The 22,237-nt window shown below is 38.6% G+C and overlaps 1 protein-coding gene across 1 annotated transcript; it reads right to left on the reverse strand.

Moving 5' to 3' along the window:
• Positions 1–791: 791 nt before the first annotated feature.
• LOC124274697 (disks large homolog 2-like) lies at positions 792–20,860 on the reverse strand. The gene is given in 14 exon segments (XM_046710059.1): positions 792–4,396; positions 5,555–5,646; positions 6,368–6,477; positions 7,166–7,273; positions 7,276–7,346; positions 7,526–7,627; positions 8,322–8,369; positions 10,605–10,637; positions 14,643–14,754; positions 15,008–15,086; positions 15,383–15,559; positions 16,325–16,427; positions 17,678–17,780; positions 20,728–20,860. Coding segments are annotated over 13 exon segments (1,245 nt in total). The 5' UTR covers positions 20,728–20,860; the 3' UTR covers positions 792–4,289.
• Between the last annotated feature and the right edge of the window lie 1,377 nt (positions 20,861–22,237).

The following is a 22,237-nucleotide window of genomic DNA, read 5'->3' on the forward strand; positions in this document are numbered from 1 at the left end:
TATATACAATGTGTGAAGCCCATTTCTGGTAGCCCCTCATGTGATGTTGCTGAAATATTTATAAAAGCGTCATAAAACCATACTCACTCCAATACTGCATGTTTACAAGGGCATGAGAGTGAGTGAGTGAGTGAGTTTAGGGTTTTACGCGCTTTTAGCAATATTCCAACAATATCCGCGGCAGGGGACACCAAACACGGGTCCTCGGCGTGACGAGCGAACGCCTTAACCACTAACTACCCCAACGCCCACAAGGGCATGAAGTGAATGAAGAGACCCCATACAGACACTCAACCCATAGGTCTGTGTACCCCAAAGTTACACAACTATGAAAAACATACACCTTCCCCAGCTGTGAAAGTACAAAATAACTAGAAAAGCTAAAACAATATGTAGCCGCCATGAAATTTCTGAGTCCTGCGATGGGATTCAAACCACGGACATTCTGATCTAAAGTCGGACACTTATCCACATGACCAAAGAAGTTAACCCCGTAAGCAAGCTGACAAGGTAAGGATGTAATCTATGGGATGACTTTACGCCCTAGTAGATATAGAAAGAGGCACCATCATTGTTCTTGATGATTTAACGTTATCAAGATCGCATTAAGGCTTATTATCAACAATCATCCATAAATACATTTATAATGTATCTTGATATGTTGCATGAACCCCTTTCAAAGCAGTGAGCAGTGAGCACGAAATATTGTCTGTACCAAACATCTCACACCCACATGAATCCTGAACAGCTGGTCCTCTACACAACAAATTGATAAAACACAACAAGTTGTGAAATGTGTAGTATCGGCAGTTTATTTTCTTGAATGCCTACACTCCTTGTTAACAGATTTGTACAGCTAACATCTTCCACACGACATACCTCAATCCTATAGAGGACGGAGCTGTACTACTTACCTAAAGACTTACAGTGTTCAACATGCTAGCTTCCTTCGACAAATCAGGGCTCTATTTCTGTACAATAACTCGCCCCAAATGTGAAGAACAATGCCATAATTGCACATTTTAGTTTCTTCTGCCTAACAAGACACACTAACGCTACTGATAAACTTATCCAGTTTTTACAGCGGTAAAATCTTGTGATTTACTTAAAGCACTGATATTTTTTATGAGAACAACTAAATTATGTTGTAATATATTTCCAAAATCAGAAAAAGTAATTAGTAGCAAATATTTTTCTCATCTAAAATAAACATTTGTAAACTCCCTAATCTGAAGTATCTATAGAACAAATGTGAGTGATCATTTTCCTCCTTTTAAGCAATGTCATTTTAGCATGGATATATTCCCAAGCGATAATTTCAAATATTTACAAGTTTCGTCGCATGTTTTTGCCATGATTATTATTATTGTCATCAATTAAAATACAATTTCACATAAATAAATTTGCTATTTATGATATAAATAGCCTCACTCACATCTCTATAGATAACATATAGGTTTTCCCTGTATCACTTCAGTAATTCTTGATAATTGGACAAGGGTTGGGCAATTCTGTGTCGACGTTTATGACTATCCTTACTATTCGAGTAGCAGCAATTGTGAAAGTTGCAAGGACATTACTATCCTGCATCATTGTACCTTTCGTAATGTACAAAAAACTTATTGCCTTGATGAGATCTATAAAGATCAACAAATATGATTTTCGTATTTTTTTATGTACAAATTTAATTCCAGTGCCATCTTTAATAATGCCAAACCAAGAAGTGCCATGGACATATAGCATCAACTCTCCTCATATATATATGCATCATACGTGTAGTGAAGATACAAAGTCATGATATAACCTGCGTATTGTCCAACCCTTGTGTCACAATGGAGAGCTACACTGTGTATAGGCGGAGGTGAACTATGAGTGGTGACTGTATGACACAACAAATATCGATGTGTGGTCTTTGATATCAATGATATGATAACATGCCTTTGGGAGATCTGCTGAAAAAGTAATCTTGGTTGGTGATAATGACTGGTTCTAGAACCGAAAGAAAAACTTTCAGGTGCAAAACCAAAACCAAGCCAGAAGTTCTTTGTGACAAAAAACTCCCAGAACAAACAAGACAAGGGCAAGACAGAAATTACTTTTCCTGCAAAATCCTCCCAGTGACAAAGAGAGATGTACGGTAGACATATATAGACAAGTAGCGAAAAAAGCTACATGTACAAGCTGACTACAGGTAAGGGAGACGACCCTCTTGAAAACTTACATACATACCACTAAAAACTGAGGACATACATGACACTGTAGGCTGTCGACCTCGGCTGATATCCTGTACATACACTTGCTTCTTATACATGGAACAAAGTTTGTAGGACTCTGAGATGCTATGTAATGACAGAGTGGACCAATTATTCCGATACCTTCTACCATAGCTGTTCTATTGCCATTGAACTTTCATGTATGGTTTAGTATCCTCATACGATTAATCACACTGAACGTAACACAGTGAGGGATGTTGTCTGGTTCCACTATGGGAAACTTCTTATAACTAAGATCCCTTGCACACACAATGGCTTATAAATCTGGACACATACCTGGCTGGACAATTTCAACCGGTTGAAACTTGACATAGCACAATTTAACAAACCATTACTTTACATAACAATAGGTACTTTGTTGCTGGAATTGTTTTGTACAAATGTACATAACTTAAAGCACTAATTAGCCGACAAACACATCAACAATTTCCTCTGTCCTCACAGACATGGTTTCTTAAATAATGGATCATTTTACATCCTCTAAGCTCTTGGCGTACGTACTAGCAAATCCTTGGAGTTGTTGCTTAGCAACCATGTGCCTTGCCACCACAACAACTATCAGCAGCATGCAGGAAATAACACAGAAAACTAGAGGTAGTCAAACCAGAATAAATAGTGGTTTATTTCCGCCAATCACTGACAGTGATTTTCAAGAGGGTCAGGTCAAGGTGAAGGTCATGATACATCTATACAGGCCTACATACGCTGTTCTTTAAATTGCAATATATATATATCAAAATGATACAGTCAAAAAACAGCTCGCTAAACTAGTGTTTAAATAACAAAGCTAAAACAATGCCACCAGAGGGCTGCCGACAATGGTGGAAAGCTAGACTGTGTAAGGAGCTGGTAAAACTTAATGTAAAGTATACAATGCTTCTGAAAAATGTGCCATGATAGTGAACGGTCATAAGTCTACTAAAAGTAACGACTGCATGAAGCTCAACAACTAGTTATGATAAACTGCAGTCATACGACAATCACTGATTACCATGGCAACAGGAAAAGGCATTATTCTATTCAGAAACTAAAAGCCAACTTGCAGAATAAGTTACACAGTTCTGTCATAACCATTCACTCACTCATTTGATTAAAACCTACCATAGTTGCAGAGCATCACAAAAATGGAAATACTTGTGGTTGCCATGGATACACAAAAGTAACATCTTACCATGGCAACGGTTATTGACAATTTTTACATACATCCCTTAATCACAGCAGTATAGGCCCAGTTTCAGGGTTTGTACATCAAAACAATACAATACCTTGTTTAAACTTTAAAAATACTATGCATGATACACCAGCATTTTATGACAGCTTGTTTTGATTTTCTAAATGATCTCGCAATGAAAGATGGAATTTTATCGTATTGTTTGTGCAGGCTGCAGTTTGATGAAACAGCTCATCAATAAATAATTTGGCGAGAACGGTGCTCCATACTTTCACAGCCGTGTAATCATGTGATGGGCTCGTAGCTTATACTTGCTATACCTTGCTCCGACAGTCAATAGCAACTAAATCAAGTCTTAAATAAGTAGTAATACACTTGTACACAAACATGGTGTCTGCAGGTCACCTCTTGAGCCTGCATGTAGTTTTACTTCTTTACCAGCACTTGACCTTTCTGACGTGGCCTGTCAACCATCAAGTTATTGTAAGTGTACACCTGGAAAGGCCTTGAGTACTCGGGAACTGAAAGTAGTAGCAAAAGTGTACGGCTGATCTTCCGATTCCAACCATACACGGGTGAGCAGCATCCGGAAGAGCTTGAGTCAAGGTCAAGGTCGTATGGTGAATGTTGAAAGCCACGATCAGATCTGCAGAGGAGAATCTTGAGATCACCATAGCAACAGGTCCGGTCGTCGTAGCAACAGTATCCCATCATTCCTACAGTATCACAAAGTCTCCGACAAAGAGATAATGTACAGCCTGAGCATCATCTATGAGTCACATGACTGTCACATGACTATCACATGACCGGAAGTTATGAGTTTATTTCCTCTAAGACGTAAGAGTTCAGAGTTTGTCTTTGGCTGGAACCCAGATTGTTGGTCCTGACTGGTCTCGAATAACCTCTTTCACTTTTGCATAGATCTCATCTGCAGTGTCACCCTGGACAACAGCTGAAACAGACATCACAGAATTAGCAATCAACATATTCAAATCAGAACCAACAGTTTGGAAAGGGCACACGCCTTCACAGACAAACATTTCAAATTTGGGGTTCTTGAAATATATTATACCATACCATTAGATTTTTCTCTACTCATATAGTTATTGGCAGATAACCCTTAGTAAGCAAAAGCGAAAAATATGAAGTCTCCCATTGCTATTGGTCACTTGCTGTTTTCCTACCTAAAACATACCTTCAAAGAAAGTTGTTTTAAGGTACTGTCTAGTTTCTCAATTCTTACCCATTGGATTTACATCTAAAAAATCTGTTACCCGATGGGACATTTGAACATATCACACAAAATTGGCTTCCCGGGGAATATAAAATAGTATCAACATCCTTTTCAGACCATTGTGACCCGGGGAATATAAAATAGTATCAACATCCTTTTCAGACCATTGTGACATCATTTGTCAGCATGATGTCACAATCAAATAACATCACTAAACTCTCTGCTACTGAAGTAGTGGCTGAACTTCACGAAGACATTGGTTAGTACTGCTGAACAATTATAAAACTTGGACCACTTTATAGATGATAAATATCTTGTTCTCTTGTCTGAAGTGAGTTACAATAACAAGGCACAAATATTTGTAACTTCTGTCGACTCTGCATGATGGGGATGAGGCAATCTCACAGCATCTATTGCCACAAGTCTCATCCAGTTCCAGAGACCTATTGTTACAGTGAGTCTGGACCACACAATCCAATGATTGATAGCATGTGCATCGATATACGCAATTGGGATACGATGACATGTGTCAACTAAGTCAGCGAGTCTGACCACCCGATCCTGTTAGTCGCCTCTTACGACAAGCATGGGTTGCTGAAGACCAATTCTAACCCGGACCTTCACTGGTAGAGGGGTGGTGGGGTAGCCTAGTGGTTAAAGCGTTGGCTCGTCACGCTGAAGACCCGGGTTCGATTCCCCACATGGGCACGATGTGTTAAGCCCATTTCTGGTGTCCTCCGCCGTGATATTGCTGGAAAATTGCTAAAAGTGACGTAAAACAAAACTCAGTCAGTCAGTTCACTGGTAGCATTGTTACAACCAAAGACACTGCGGCTGTTCCTTTCAATACTCCCAAACAGATTCTGTTCCACTTACCTGTGAAATACTCCCCAAACTCCTGCTCCAGTTTCAAGGCCCGCTCGTAGGTCTTCCGTGCCTGCTCATCTGTGATTCTCTTGTTCATCTCCCTGTCGACACAATCAGATGTCACGTTCACATGATGTTCATACTTTGTACATACCATACTCTGATAATGACAACAGCCTGTAATCAAGTCTGTGCCAGACCATCCTGTGACTGACATATATGTATCTTGGTAGCCTTGGTTGATCTTTATATACTTGAGTCAGTCCAGTGATTGACATCATGAGCATCGATCGGGGATGACATGACCAGTTTTATCATTGAATTTTACATGAACATTACCACGGACCTGGAATCTGATTTGGAAACTTTTTGTGCGGCCAATTCAGTGTTCACGAATCGCGTTTCAAAGGAACAGGACATTGGGTCCTGTAAGTTTCAGATGTCTGTCTGACCCATTGAAAATTCACAGGACCCATAGAATAAACACACATTTCAGATTTAGCATTTCTTATAATTGGCACTGAAATTATAAACAAACATAAGATTTATAAACAGCAAACAGGTGTCACATTTCCCATATAACAACTTCAGTCAAAGTCATTGTGAAATATACAGTCAGACAGGCGGGTTGTAGACTTCTATTGGACCATTGGCGGATCTGCCGGATTTGTCAGAGGGTCAGACGCTATTCGTGAACACTGCCAATATGAAATCATTTTGAATACATAATGAACTGTATCTGTTGTTTGGATTAAAAATGAACCCATGAGGACAACACCGCTAGATTTTGTATACAGTGTCAGCCTATTTTCTTGGCCTTACATGATGGAGTCGATGGACTTGGGTTTGATGAAGATGGCGATGGGGTAGAGACCTGCGACCTGCAGTCGCTTAATGGCGTTGCCGCTCACGTCCAAGATGCAGTGCTTCTTCTGCTTGGAAACATACAAACATATTTACTGTCACACATATGTACAGGCGTGATACACAAAGTGTTACTGAGATAAACATATTTACTGTCACACACATGTACAGGCATGATACACAAAGTGTCACTGAAATAAATATATTTACTGTCACACACATGTACAGGCGTGATACACAAAGTGTCACTGAGATAAACATATTTACTGTCACACACATGTACAGGCATGATACACAAAGTGTCACTGAGATAAATATATTTACTGCCACACATATGTACAGGCGTGATACACAAAGTGTCACTGAGATAAATATATTTACTGTAAGTGGGTAAGGAAACAATGTATTTTACTTTCAGTGGTTAATGGAACAATGTATTAACTTATAGTGGGTAACATTGTTACAAAACAGAGGTTTAAACATCTAATGTCCCTGGGGCATATGTATTATTAGTGAATAAATAACAAAACATTTACTGTCAAAGGGAGGTAAACATATTTGCAGTCAGGGAGAAATAAACAAATATTTTCCATCAGGATGATAAGAGAGGATGTTACAGATGGTAAACACTGTGGCTGGGCAAACAAACACAGAATTAGATGACCATTAGATGTGACAGGGAGTTGACATGTTTACTGTTAGCTGTAATAAACAACAGTCTGGCCATTGTGACCTCCATCTAAGATCTACACTTACATTTTCCGCAACTTCTTTCACTGAGGCCACACTTGTTCCATACAAGTTGTCGTTATAAACACCAGCTTCTATAAATAGATGGTTCTGAATGTCTTTCTCCATCTGTTGAAGGAACAAGAGGCCCACGTCATACTGACAAAATGGTAATCTCGGGCATCCTGCAGCCAAGCTTTATAAAAGTCTCAAATTAAGCTAAAACCAGCGTTGTGTCTGAAGGAACAAGAGGCACGATTCAGTCCACAGGACACACTGAATAAAATGTTCTAAGGAAGTATGTATTTTAATAAAATAAGGTGAAGTTTTCTTGGTGCTATCACTTCTGGATTATATTTTTTATATTCAACAGTTTTTGAGACTCACGAGGCACACAGCTGCCGAATTTGTCTGGGAATTCTGAGATGAGGTCATCATTTATCCTGTCCTTGAGAGGCCCCAGGATAATCACAGGCCGTGTGTACCGCACTGAAACAATCATATCACACACATGATTACCTCCCCCTGTTGGTGGTAACTATAGATCTTAGGGACGATGACACCTCTACTAAAACCATGCTGTGTCCATCGTTACCTTTGTATCCCTGTCAGTGTACATGCTGAGATTTAACGAAGTAGCATTTTTGTTAAATTGGTAACTAAAGATTACAGTAACACCGAAATGACATGAACGTTATACCGCTACCACATCCTGCCCACCCTGTACCTGCTGAGATTGACAAATTAGCATTTTTGCACCGAGTGCAGCATGTATATATTCTGCTAAGAGATTTTAGTTTTATATATTTGTTTTATATTTTTTACTGTTGAGATTTGCAAAAAGAAAAGAAAGAAAGAAAAAACAACACCCCCCAAAAACAACAACACTCCCCCAAAAACCCAAAACAAACAAAAATACCCCCCCCCCAAAAAAAAAGAAAAAAAGAAACAACCAACTGTTTAATTGGCATTTTAGAAGTTGGTGAACATTAAGAATACCAGTACTTTCTAAGTTTCTTACAAACCAACTAACACATACAGTAAATTTGTATGTCCTTAACAATACATCACAATAGCTAGAATGAGTTTCCATTCTAAGACAGGGCAGATCAGGGTAATAGAATAAAAAATATCATTTGCAAGCCTCCAGATTGTAATGAATGGTTTGGGTGTTTCTACTTACACTCCTGCTGAAGCACTGCTTCATAGGACAGAATAGGTTCGTCTCCACCTGCAACATCATCATCATCATCATTAGTAGCAGCACTGGCTTGGAAAGGAGGGACAGATTGTACCTTGGTACGTGGCCACCTGACTACATGTAATCATACCACTGGCTGGTCCAGACACCTATAACTCTATTTCAGTCATGTGGTGTCTGTTCCTGACCACACTGACGTTAACGATGAAACGGCCTGACTTGCTACCATAGGGTGAATTTGGGATTTGAACCCAGAGATCCTGGCAAACCTGAGTATCTTGCTGTGGAATGGGCCGCTGGGCCACCCGATGATGAGGAATACAATGAGATGAGAATAGTGATAAAAGTAAAACTTATGGCAGGAATTGCAACATAAATATATTTCTTTAGCAGATGGAAAATGGTTACATTCTGAAGCTGGGTTACATGTAACAAGAGGAGGTCATCATGGTGATGTTTTCACATCTTACAGCAGACTGGAAATATAGAAGGGTGATTCGAAACTTGAAAGAAGAAAACTGAAAAACTATTTCCAACATATTTGATGACATCTTGAACAGGTTATAGGTAAGTTAGATGATGTAATGAAAGAAACAAAAGCTTGTCTCATCAATATGTTAGTAAGAATAGGAAGAGAATGGAGTTTAAAGACATGCAGATATGCTGTGTTAAAGAGGAAGTGTTAAGGATTAAGGAGTGGTTGTCACATACAATTCTCATAGAATGGTGGTGAGACTAGCTACTGTGTTGCAAGGCAAAGCTTCAGCAGGTCATTGTACAATACACATCCTTGCTACATGGCGTGATAACAGATGTATGGAGGTCTCCCCCAGCATGATAACAGATGTATGGAGGTCTTCCCCAGCATGATAACAGGTGGATGGAGGTCTCCCCCAGCATGATAACAGATTAATGGAGGTCTTCCCCAGCATGATAACAGGTGGATGGAGGTCTTCTCTAGCATGATAACAGATGTATGGAGGTCTCCCTCAGCGTGATAACAGGTGGATGGAGGTCTTCCCCAGCATGATAACAGATGTATGGAGGTCTCCCCTAGCGTGATAACAGATTAATGGAGGTCTTCCCCAGCATGATAACAGGTGGATGGAGGTCTTCCCCAGCATGATAACAGATTAATGGAGGTCTTCCCCAGCATGATAACAGATGTATGGAGGTCTCCCTCAGCGTGATAACAGATTAATGGAGGTCTTCCCCAGAATGATAACAGGTGGATGGAGGTCTTCCCCAGCGTGATAACAGGTGGATGGAGGTCTTCCCTGACTAATGGAGGTTTTATACGGGTGGACTGACTGGGGGTGGATTGACTGATTTGTCTTTTAGGGGTGGATTGACTGATGGGTGTTATTTTGGGGTGGATTGATGGTGGTTATAAAGGGGTGGATTGACTGATGGATATTATATGGGGGTTGGATAGACTGATGGGTAATATAGGGGTGGATTGACTAATGAGTGTTAGTTCACGGTGGACTGAAGGGTCATCTAGGGGTGGATTGACTGATGTGTTATATAGGGAGTGAATGAGTGAGTTTAGTTTTACGCCACACTCAGCAATATTCCAGCTATATGCAGCGGTATGTAAATAATCGAGTCTGGACCAGACAATCCAGTGATCAACAGCATGAGCATCGATATGCGCAATTGGGAACTGATGACATGTGTCAATCAAGCCAGCGAGCCTGACCACCCGATCCCGTTAGTCGCCTCTTATGACAAGCATGGGTTACTGAAGATCAATTCTAACACAGACCTTCACAGGTCTATATAGGGAGTGAATTGATGGAGTTATAAAGAGGTGGACAGACAATGGCTCTATCAAGGATTGACTCGGAATGATGGAAGTTTAGCAAAGGCAGACAATGTAAATCCATCTTAAATTACACAAGGTAAAAAAAGATGAACATTTGGAAGTGAGTTGAAAAATAACATATTACTCAAAAGTTGTTAGGGATCAGCGCGAATAACAAAGTTGACAGTTATCAGAAAATCCACACTGATTCCCAACAGTATTGTAAAGATGGAGCTGAAACAGTGTGGAAGAGTTCACTGCATCAACACCAGGTTTTCAAGAAGAAGAGATGTGAAGCAGGCTGTAGCAAGAATGTGTATTATCATAGAACAATCTGGTTAGCGCAGCCATGCAAGTCTGCATTCCACATTAGATTCAAGGAGATGCAGTATCTTCAACATGAAGGTAGTGGGTTAGAGTTATCCCCCTTGGTTGAAGGTCGCTGAAGCTTTACTTACGATAACTAGTGTCATTGTCACTTGCTACGCTTCCTGTGGGGAAAACGAACATGCCATGAAGTACACAACATACATGATAGGTGGAAGGGACTGTCTCAAAACTCTTTGTGATATTTCAAAGTAAGTGTTCAAATAATCTCTTAAAATGAATTTAATGCTAATAAATCAAGAATAAAAGATGCCAGACAGATTTTTTCCAGAATAAAATCTACATATATTCAAAATACAACCTACATAATGGGCAAAATACAACCTACATAATGGGCAAAATACAACCTACATAATGGTCAAAATACAACCTACACAATGGGCAAAATACAACCTACACAATGGGCAAAATACAACCTACATAATGGGCAAAATACAACCTACATAATGGGCAAAATACAACCTACATAATGGTCAAAATACAACCTACACAATGGGCAAAATACAACCTACATAATGGGCAAAATACAACCTACATAATGGGCAAAATACAACCTACACAATGGGCAAAATACAACCTACATAATGGTCAAAATACAACCTACATAATGGTCAAAATACAACCTACACAATGGGCAAAATACAACCTACATAATGGTCAAAATACAACCTACATAATGGTCAAAATACAACCTACACAATGGGCAAAATACAACCTACATAATGGGCAAAATACAACCTACATAATGGGCAAAATACAACCTACATAATGGTCAAAATACAACCTACACAATGGGCAAAATACAACCTACATAATGGGCAAAATACAACCTACATAATGGGCAAAATACAACCTACATAATGGTCAAAATACAACCTACACAATGGGCAAAATACAACCTACATAATGGGCAAAATACAACCTACACAATGGGCAAAATACAACCTACATAATGGGCATTATTTTTAAATGTATGTGTTGTTATGGTGGTTAGTCTAAATGGAAAGCTTACTTTGAAATAACAAATGCAATGTTTGAGACAGTCTGCAGGGGAATATGATAGGAGGCAATGGAAGCCGTAGGATCTCTATCTACGGTGTAAGTACCACTTCAACCTAGAACACACTGCATCAGGGAACACATGTGTGATAGGTGAACTGATGAGATCAACCCTTTACTTAGGGAACAACCATTTCATATTCTGGTGTTGTCTAATAATTTGAAAGATTCCTGGAAATCTTTGAACAGTTTCACTAAAGTTTTCGCCATCTTGAGAATAAAACCCATGTCTTGAGCCAGATAAGCGAACACATAAACCACTAGCAGTTTCAGAAAACATATTGGTCTAAAAACAGATGTAACCAGAATATTTAATGGTCAACCCCTTATGATGCTCATTAATATTTCAAATGTATCATGGCAGGGGCAGCAAACAAGGCTTTTAATGCTTTAAAACATGATGGAAACACACCTGGATGTTTTTAACATGAAGAGCATTTTCTGCCCTGATTCTCTCAAAAACCCAGTCATTATTATCCTAATGTAATGAACTATTCCTGAATAATAAATTTGTAACTTTCACTTTTATTATAATTGTTATTACTATTGTTTTTATGATTTTATAGGAGAGAAGCAGACAAGACATATAACATATATATGTGACATTTGATACTATATTCCTCACAACTAATGCTATATGACACTGTATCAACCACCATGTATGTCACCATCCTTCAGTCGGGGTGGCATTGATGATTAACTAGGATGGCACAACATGAAAAGTAAAGATTAACATATTGGCAAAAAAAGTCAATTCTTTTTGACATTCAAAGCAAACTGTCACCCTTCAAACAATTAAACATATTTAAATTAAATATTCAGTACCGGACACAAGGCAACATGAAAAGTCCCATTGCAACACATCTCCTTAATAAACAGACATGTCAAATAAAAATTAATTATTTGATCACACTGTTAACATTTCCACAACACTTTGCTGGACAAACCTCCCTGAACCATTAATAATGCTAGAGCTGCTTCAATAAGAAGCTTATTTTTGATTTCACAGCAAAAGCATACACAGGAATCTTTTGAGGATATGAACATCTGCTCTTAACAACATTACTTTGGCGTTTATCAAATCTGATGTTGAAGATATTATAACTGAAATGAATTGAGTTTTGGATTTAGTTTTAAAAAAATCTCCAAAGTCATATCCTCAAATCTGAAACTAAATATATACCAGCACCACGACTATCTAAAACAAAATGGCTACATCTACAGAAGCAAACCCTCATAAATGAGGTATTAAACACAAGTTACCTTCTGTGAAGCAGAGAGCAACAAGTAAATGGGAATTGTTAGTACAGACAGACGGGGGTAGCACAACATTGTACAGTATTATTACACAGTATTATCATAGTATCAGTAGCATGTATTACAAGTTAATATATATCATTTAATATATTTACCATAAACTCAAAAAGAAGTCAATTATTATTTCCTCTTTTAAATATCTAGCTACTGTTCACCACAAACTACATCTAACATCTAACTATTAAAAAAACAATTAATGCTGTCATTCTTCTCAAGTTGCTTCACTACATTATATTTCATGCAAATTTTAGTTGGATCAATAAAATAAATGCAAAAATATCTAATAGCTTTTAGAGGTTAATTAGTACTGGTACTTGATTTTCTTAGTTCCTGCAACATGATAGGGGCATCGCGATCACCACGCTTACACTTCATTGACTGTTGTTTAGGAATAGCCTTTCAGTCTGATGTGAAATTCAACATATATATCAGGATAAAGTTGACAAAGTTTGTGAAATCAAGCCTCTCTGTACAATTACAGTTTCCCTTACTTCAAATATTTTGTAAAAATAAAGAAGTAAAAGTATAAAACAAACCAAACAAATTGTCAAAGTTTTTTATAACATGGTCAAATTTTTAAAATTGATTTAAAAAGATTGAGTCTGAAGTTGCTTCATTCTGTTTTCACCGCACCCTGCATTAATTTCTGCTGATGAGAGTCGCGAAATGCCCTGCATAATGCCCTATGACACAATATACAAAGCAGGTATATTCTAGGACAACATGGACTACATCTACGACAGAAGCTCTGAGCAATAAAGACAAATGATAGTAACCTTCCACTGCTGTCATACCCTCTGGAGATCAAAACACAAGAAGCACTATTAGTAATCACTTTCAGTAACTGGCATTCAAGAATTTTCGGTTTAGTGGGTGGGAATAGTTCTGCCACTGTCAAGCAATATGCCAGCCACATCACAGCAAGGGTGCTGCACCCATGTGGCAAATGTACTCACAAGCAAATGACAAGCAAATTACCAACTAGCCTATTTCATAAAAAATTTTATATTATTATTTAACGAATTAATAAATATTAAGTGTTGAAATAAGTCAACTAATTTTGGTCTGGCATATTCACATGGTGAATATTATCAGTGGCGATTGTAATCATTTGCTCACTTCAATCTGACTACGTTGATTATCTCCCCTTAACTGTACAGCTGTAATAATCAAATCCAGTAACTTTGATTGTATGACATTTGTCCCGCATTTCTGTCCCTTGGTAATAAAATCATTCTAATTATTTGTCTTTTCTTATGTTTGCTGAACAACATGTAGAGAACTGTAGCAAGCTACAAAAGCTGATGGAAACATTACCTTCTGGGAAGCATTAAAAGACAAATCAAACAACATTGAATAACATTCAGGAAAGCATGAACACTTCAAACAGTTAGTGCCCTTCTATAAACACCAGTTTCACTGATAAAAGTATAATCCTGAATTAATATATTAATCATTTATCACACTGAGAAAGTAAAATACCAAATATAACATGTTACATTTCATACCTGACAGTCTCGTCATTACTACAAGAAAAATCTAAATATCACGGTAGATATAATATATATATATAATATTGCTGCATATTTATAAAACAATATATTTTCAGACAGTGTTGTTATTGTTAGATTGCTGGACAGCTGGACTAGTTTCATTTTGCTACAATAGCGGAACAACTGAGTCAGCAGCCAATCAGAACAGGTTTTACTGCGACCTCGGTAAAATGTACATACGTTCGTCAGCGCTGATGTCCTCCGAACCACTGTGGTCTTTGCTCTTCATGAAAGGAAACTTTCTAGAGAAGGAGAAATTCTTCTTTTTCCTGTCATTGGCTGCTGCTGATTGCTGAAAAAATATATATAAATATTTAATAAATAAATTAGAATTTTAGTTACAAAGCCTCCAATGTCATATTTTTATGAAGGGAAATATATTTAGAAAGTTCTTTAAAATCTGAACACAAAAGGAAGTGAAGGATTTATGATGTATCACCGATTATAGCAGGTGCCCTACTTGAGTAATGTGTGCTGATGCAGCCAACTAGTTCATGGTGTGAATATTTTCCTATCAGAGATGTATACGCATTGAAAATACTTACATTGATCCGATCATTGTTGCTGGAACTCTTGCCTGTAAACTTCACATTTTTTAACCTGGCCTTTTCTTTCCTTTCAACTCTGAAATAGTCACAAGGAATATAGGATCACTCTCTATCGACATTACATGAATTCGAAATACCCCAACATACTTGGAATTTCATTATCTCAAACTTTCTTAATAGAATTTTGAACTTCAGTTTGAATTTTAGTTCCAAGTTTATATATCCACTTAAAAGAATGGTTGGAATAATCAAGTAAATATAACATGCTATTCAGTTTTTTGACATACAGACAACCTATATTTATCAAGCATATTCTGGAATGTTACAAGCATTATTACCTCAGCTCCCTGAGGAGAGTACACAGCCACGTACCTGCGTTTGCTGGGAATGATGCCCATCCCTTCTTCATCCCCCTCAGGGGTGATCCGCCTTGCCTGCCACCATTCATCGTCGCTGGCGTTGGTGACATGGAGAATGTCGCCGTAACGGAATGCCAGACCCTTGCTCGGTAAGCCGCTGTCCTTTGTAGGGTCATAGTCAAATAATGCTCTGAAAACAACAAAAACAGAATTACTAACACAGTGACAATCATATACACTAAACACACCTACCATGTGGCTGGTTCTTAAATACCTTTCAAAGCATCAATGAGACGTTGCAAGTTATCTCCCCTTGATTACTACAACGACACAAACTGGCCATTAATTTAGAATGTTCCTTTCGTAATTTTAAATCAAATTTACCTGAATTTACATAACATGTTTGATGAGTGAGTGAACGTTTTTTACCACTGGGCTACCCAACTGTTTCATATCTACATCTGAGTTTCATCTTCGTTTTCCACCATAGTCCAAGGAAAACCAACGAAAAGCATTAAGCATCAACATGGTCTTCTGTCACAAAAATATTCTAGTCATTATTTGACTATGACCCTACAAAGGGCTACATACAACAAACAAGGACTGAACCCAGAACTGTGCCTCCTACAGTTGGCCTTACATGTGGGGTAGCCTAGTGGTTAAAGTGTTCGCTTGTCACGCTAAAGACCCAGGTTTGTTTCCCCACATGGATACAATGTGTAAAGCCCATTCTGGTGTCCCCCGTCATGATATAGCTGGAATATTGCTAAAAGAGACGTAAAAAACTCACTCACTCAACTTACATGTCTTCCAAATAAACTAGCTGTGACCCTAGGGTCATGGTACAAAGTCACCCCATGCAATCTGCAACCTATCTGTTGATGTTTTTAAATCAAACTGGGTTAGAACCTAGACCTGTTGCACCAGACCACCATATGTGCCACCTACAACCCACCTGACATATAATGTCTTCTTCTGTGTGGTCCTCAGGCTGCCAGTGCTCGTGTTCATCATCTGTTCTCGCAGGTCTTGAATCTTCGCTTCAAATCGGTTGTATTCTGAAATAACGCTCTCTATCAGACACATGCAAAGCTAAGGAAGAGACTGTTATGATGTCAGCTTCATTGTTATGAAGAACACAACGTTTCAGAGTATATCCTTACTCCTTCATCCATTTCACCTGATGAAGGAGTAAGGATATACTCCAAAATGTTGTGTTCCTTACAATAAAGACGTGGACATCCATAAAACTCTCTTCCTTATGTGTATCACTTCTAAATGCCCGTCAGAGACCTACACTGACAATCTATCTATTACAAAGCTCTACCAGGAACCAGGACTTGAGATTCGCCGCTTATGATAATACACTTCTTCCTTACATGTCTTTTTATAGTGGAACCACACTCTTTCGTCAGTTGGTCCTACACTGACAAATACCATTATGTAACTGGGCAAAGAAGGAACGACCAGAGATTCAATATCAGACTCACTCCTTCCTTCCTTACGTGGATACATGTCATAATTTCTTTTATTGTTGCCTTTGATCTAATTCAGTTAGAGACGGAAGGTTCCAATTTATCCCTGCCAAGATCCTAATATCTGTAATTAACTGCAAGAGATATGCATAATTTATAGCCTTCTTTGAAGAGATATCAATGACTGTGCCATTACCTAAGTGAAAGCTGATACACTACTGCTAAAAAATAACTCCCACATTAAGCATGGTCTTTACTGCATGATCAAAGAACGGGAACTGAGGAGATTTGAAAAATTATTTAAACATTCACATTAAGAGGGTGAGAGAGCAGGGCAAATGATATACAATTGCCTGCTTGTCAGAGGCTAAACTTCTAAGGTTGGTGACATTTATCGAGGCCACTGAAACTACTAATATGGCATCTCTGTATCAGATTTGTGGAGAGATAAAATATATATCTGAAAGTGGTAGGAGCAATTTGTGAGTTTGCCACCCATGTAACTGAGCAAAGGATACTGTGACATACTTTTACCAAGTGAGCGAATCAGGCTACCCATCCCTGTAGTAGCCTCATGCAACACGCAACGTAATATGAACCTGTATCTTTACACAAGTCAAAGTTTTGGATATGGCCAGCTCCTTAACCCCACCCACCCTGATCTTTGTGCTGTTGTGGAGCTGTGACTGTCAGCAGTCTATGATATGGGTGTTAACATCTTCAGGTTGTTTTGTAAAATGGCAGCAAGATCCTCTTCTGTGACATGCGTAGGAAACAGGAAACCTATCTCTACCCAGCCACCCAGGTCAAGTGTTGTTGACAAGCTGACGTACCTTCTGGTTTATATTGAGCAACTATTTCCACAGTATCGCCAGCGCCTTTGAGTGCAGCTGCTGCATCTTCATGTGTCGCATGCAACAACTCCACATGCTTCATCTGCAACATCAACGACACAATTAACTTTCTCTTCTAGTTCAGAAACATGTGGCATGTTCATACATTGTCAATAATACTCACGGATATATCTAGCTTGAACCAGGCAGGATTTTGACAGCATGAGGAAATATTTGTGAGGCATACATTTAACCAGTACACAGGGATAGTTTTGTTTTAGCTGGTTTTCTTGTTTTACGCCACACTCAGCAATATTCCAGCTATATGGCGGTGGTCTGTGAGTCTGGACCAGACAATCCAGTGATCAAAACTGGGGTAAGTTGACATGTGTCAACAAAGTCAGTGAGTCTGACCACCCAATTCTAGTAAGCATGGATAAGTCTGAGGGTCTAGTCATTTTCATAACATTTTGACTTACTTGGATATGAACAACGGCATCTACCCCTTGTAAAGGCAAGTGATTACATTAGAATGTTTCTGTTTAAGAATCCCCTTGCGATTCAAATATGATAAGAATCATCAACATGGCTAATTCGTACCTGTACACAAAGCTCATATATTTCTATAAACCCTGATACAATCATATAAAAAACTGACTAAAGCAGTAATCATAAACATTACACTGCATGTACGGGTCAGATCCTGATAGGCAACGGGACGAAGTCCACAAGTCAACTGGAACCACTTCATACTGCTGGGCTGCTGACAAACTTTCAAACTCCACTACTGGGGCAGGAATCACAATACTATCGGATCCACACAAACAAGATGTGAAAAATCCCAGACTAATTTTAACAGTAAATCCAGGAATTGTTACAACAGCGTCTACACCAGTTTCAAACCTTTCACAGATATTTGGTAAATCAAGAATCAGTTTTATGAAACTCTGATGAAACTGTAAGACTAATGAAGTGGTGTTGCCAGGATTGATCTCGTGCTATATAGAAGCAGTGAGATGCCTGGAGAAGGAGCAATGGCCAAAGCCTCAATGGCTAAGCCTGGGGACACCTGGTCACATAACTGGATTAAGTCTACTCAGGGATTAACCCTACTCCAGCTGACTCAGTGGATTATCCCTGCTTTGTCTGGGCAGGGATTAAACAGCAGTGTGAAGTGATCTACGCTACTATAATTGATCAAAGACAATAGGGTCAGTTCGGGACAATGCTAACAGAGAGCAATGGGATTACCGTGACTCAATAGGTCACAATCAGGTAGGGGAGGGGGAGGAGGGAGTGGGGGTGGGGCTAGGACTAGGGCGGAAGGAGAGGGGGAGGGGCACAGTCATTCATCAGGGTTTTTGGTCAGTAGTTCTTATTAGTTTGGCTCAGTAAAAACATAATAAACATGTATCTTATTTGGTTTGTGAAGCCTCACTGTAAAACATGAAATGATCTTTAAGTGAATATTGATCGCAAATTTTTCTGTAGGGAAACATGCAGATAAATAGTTCTACCTTCTTTTCATTACTGCAGTTCCTGTTTTGCAAATACCAAACACTTTTTGTGTTGTTAGATCTTATAATAACATTTACAAGATATTCGCATGTTTACAACAAAGAAGAAAATTTGAGCTTATTCAAAGATTTCATTCACTATATACACTATAATTACACTTATATACCCAAAAGCTACACTCATATAACTATATTTACACTTGTATATATTATGACTACACTTATGTTCACTACAGTTACACACTTATACACTATAATTGCACATAAATCTAGTAACTGAGTTGTTGGGAATTGGTTAAAATCTCATAACTGATGACTGGTTCATTACCACCGATCAACCATCGAAAATATTGGTTAGCGTCATTTATGAAATTTGTTAATGCACAAAAAATAAGGAAAAAAACATGTAGTTATTTTGCTTTTTTGTGTGCAAAATTTCACATCTTTAAAGGATGACTAGTATGTTAAGAACAAATTTCTTGGTGTCTTTAAGATATATTCAATCATCACCTGGAACGCTTGGAGTGCTTATGAAATGTAACAGACAAAACCAACATTGTGAAAAATATTGTTGATGAAAACAAGTGTTCCTGAATTGTTTGTGTTAAAGAGTTGTTATCCAGAAAACTTGTTATATAAAGTGTTCCAAGAATTGTTTGTGTTCGACTGTGACCAATCTTCGATTGCTTGGTCATTTAGTCAGATCACCAATCTTGAGTATTTCAATTAATCAGATCACCAAGGGTGAGTTGAAGGGTAGGGAAGGGGGGCGAAGAGCTGGGTGGTACCGAGACCTTGTGGGTGTTGTCACAACAGTACAGGTGTACTCAGTGTTTGACAATCATACAATAGGAAGGTGAACCTGTTAACTTGATTGCAGGTGAGTAATACTCTAAATTGCATTAAAGATGCATTAAAACAAGCAATGAATTGGTAGAAAAAGATTCTGTTTCCATCCAGTCCATTAAAACACAATATTTGAAAGAAGGATTTGATGACAGTTTTGTATCATGGTCATGGGATGAAAAACTGAAAAGCAGATTAGGGACTCTTGGATCACTGGACCAGACTGGGCTTCCAGAAACAGAAAGATTGAACCATGTGGGGAATTGAACCCAGGACTTTTGAGCAATGAGTTAACGCCTCAACTGTTAGGCCACCCCACCACAAACATAAATGAAATATGTATTTTCTTATCATGGTGGGGATGTGAATGTATGTGCTTTGCTACCTTACCGGAAATTCAAAAAGATAATGTATTTGTATCCCAGCGAGGACACGGCTAAGTTGCTTTACACATTGTAACAGTCTGAGGAATGAGCCAATACTGTTACCGCTAGGCTACCATGCCAGAAATTCAAAGGAGATATTTTGTAGCATCTAAGTGGGGACACCAGAAATGTCTTTACACAATTTAACCATTAAGGAAAAAGAACCCAGGTCTTTCACAAGATGATCCAACACCTTACCTGCTAGGCTACCCCCATCATAGAGATAAAGGATGTTGTACTACCAGTAGTATCTAGTACTTACATCTTTTCCACCCACAGACAGTATCTGGTCTCCTCTTCGAAGTTCTCCACTGAGATCAGCCGGACCACCAGCCAGTATGAACGACACGAAGATGCCTTCTCCATCCTCCCCACCGACGATGTTGAACCCGAGACCAGTGGAACCTTTCTTTAATACAATCTTCCGGGGTTCCCTGAAAACAGGAGAATCATCATACAACATTCTGTTACATATGTATCATTTCAAAATTCTGTTGAAGAACAGCAAAACACTGGAAATCATGAAGATCTGCTCCCTGTTTCTCAATGAAAAAGAAAGAAACATTTCCTATCATTGCTTTCCCCAACACCAAATAAAATTGTACTGAATCAAGCAGTATTGCTGCTAAGATAATGATGATATCGTCAAAATGTTGATCTTTACCAATCTTTGCCAGCCAGAACAAGGGAGGTAACTGTGTAAAGGTAAGATGAGTTGTCTGGCATCAAACCACTCTTCAGTATTTGGAAATATCACCAGAAATAAATAAATGAAGCAAACATAAAATCCTTTCTTTTCGGTCCTTTTATATAAGCTAGATTGGCTACTATAGGTTCTACTATACTAAATAAAAATCAGTTATTCCCTGAGCTAGTATTGTAAGTAAATGTCAATTCAGATGGAGCATGTCACAGTTGTGATTGAATGATATTGTGTAATATATTTACTATGGAAGTCTATGCGAAAACATTTGTTTTTGTGTAACCTGTAAGATGGTGTCATAGGCACATATTCTACCTGTGTCCACATATTGACGTCACTACATCACTGCTGTCTGACCGCCTGCTGTGCCACGCGAGTACAGACCTACACAAATACAGCCAGACTACACAACTGCTTCAGCTAAGGCGTGATCCTGAATCCATCAGTTCTCTATGTCTTCCATTTTCAATACAAGCACCTTAGCCAAACTATCTCATATTTCTCAAATACCTTCATTTGTTCATACACAGTTCTAAGCCCCACATACAATGGTGGACAAAACCAAAGCTGACAGGGATAAGAGAATGTCTCATCTCCATGGCAACACAATAACTGGTCTCCATGGCAACATAACTGATATCTGCGGAAACACAATGTTTCATCAAAATACTTCATATCCATCCCAACACTGTCTCATTTTCATGTCAAGGTAACACAATGTCTCGTCTCCATAGCAACAACAATTACATCACATACAATGTTAGTCTCGACATAAAACAAATGAAACATGGTACAATTTTGGCTCGCCTTATAAAAGGACGAAAATTTATGTTATTTCATTTTCTGGTGTTTCAATACTGAAGAACCTTCATGCTCCTTGTTCTGGCTAACAGATAACGACTGTCATCGCCCAGCGGCAATACGCTGATTCAGTGTTCTTCAACGAAGGCCGTATTCATATGCTTTGAAATGTTGTATGATATTCTCGGAACCCAGGCCAGGTAAAGTTTCACTGATAAGTCGTGAAGAATGAAGATGCGTGCGGCTGATGATGTCAGTGGAAGAACAG

The sequence above is a fragment of the Haliotis rubra genome, unplaced genomic scaffold (genome assembly GCF_003918875.1).
Source record: "Haliotis rubra isolate DU_JTF1 unplaced genomic scaffold, ASM391887v1 Scf1930, whole genome shotgun sequence".
NCBI lineage: Eukaryota > Metazoa > Mollusca > Gastropoda > Lepetellida > Haliotidae > Haliotis > Haliotis rubra.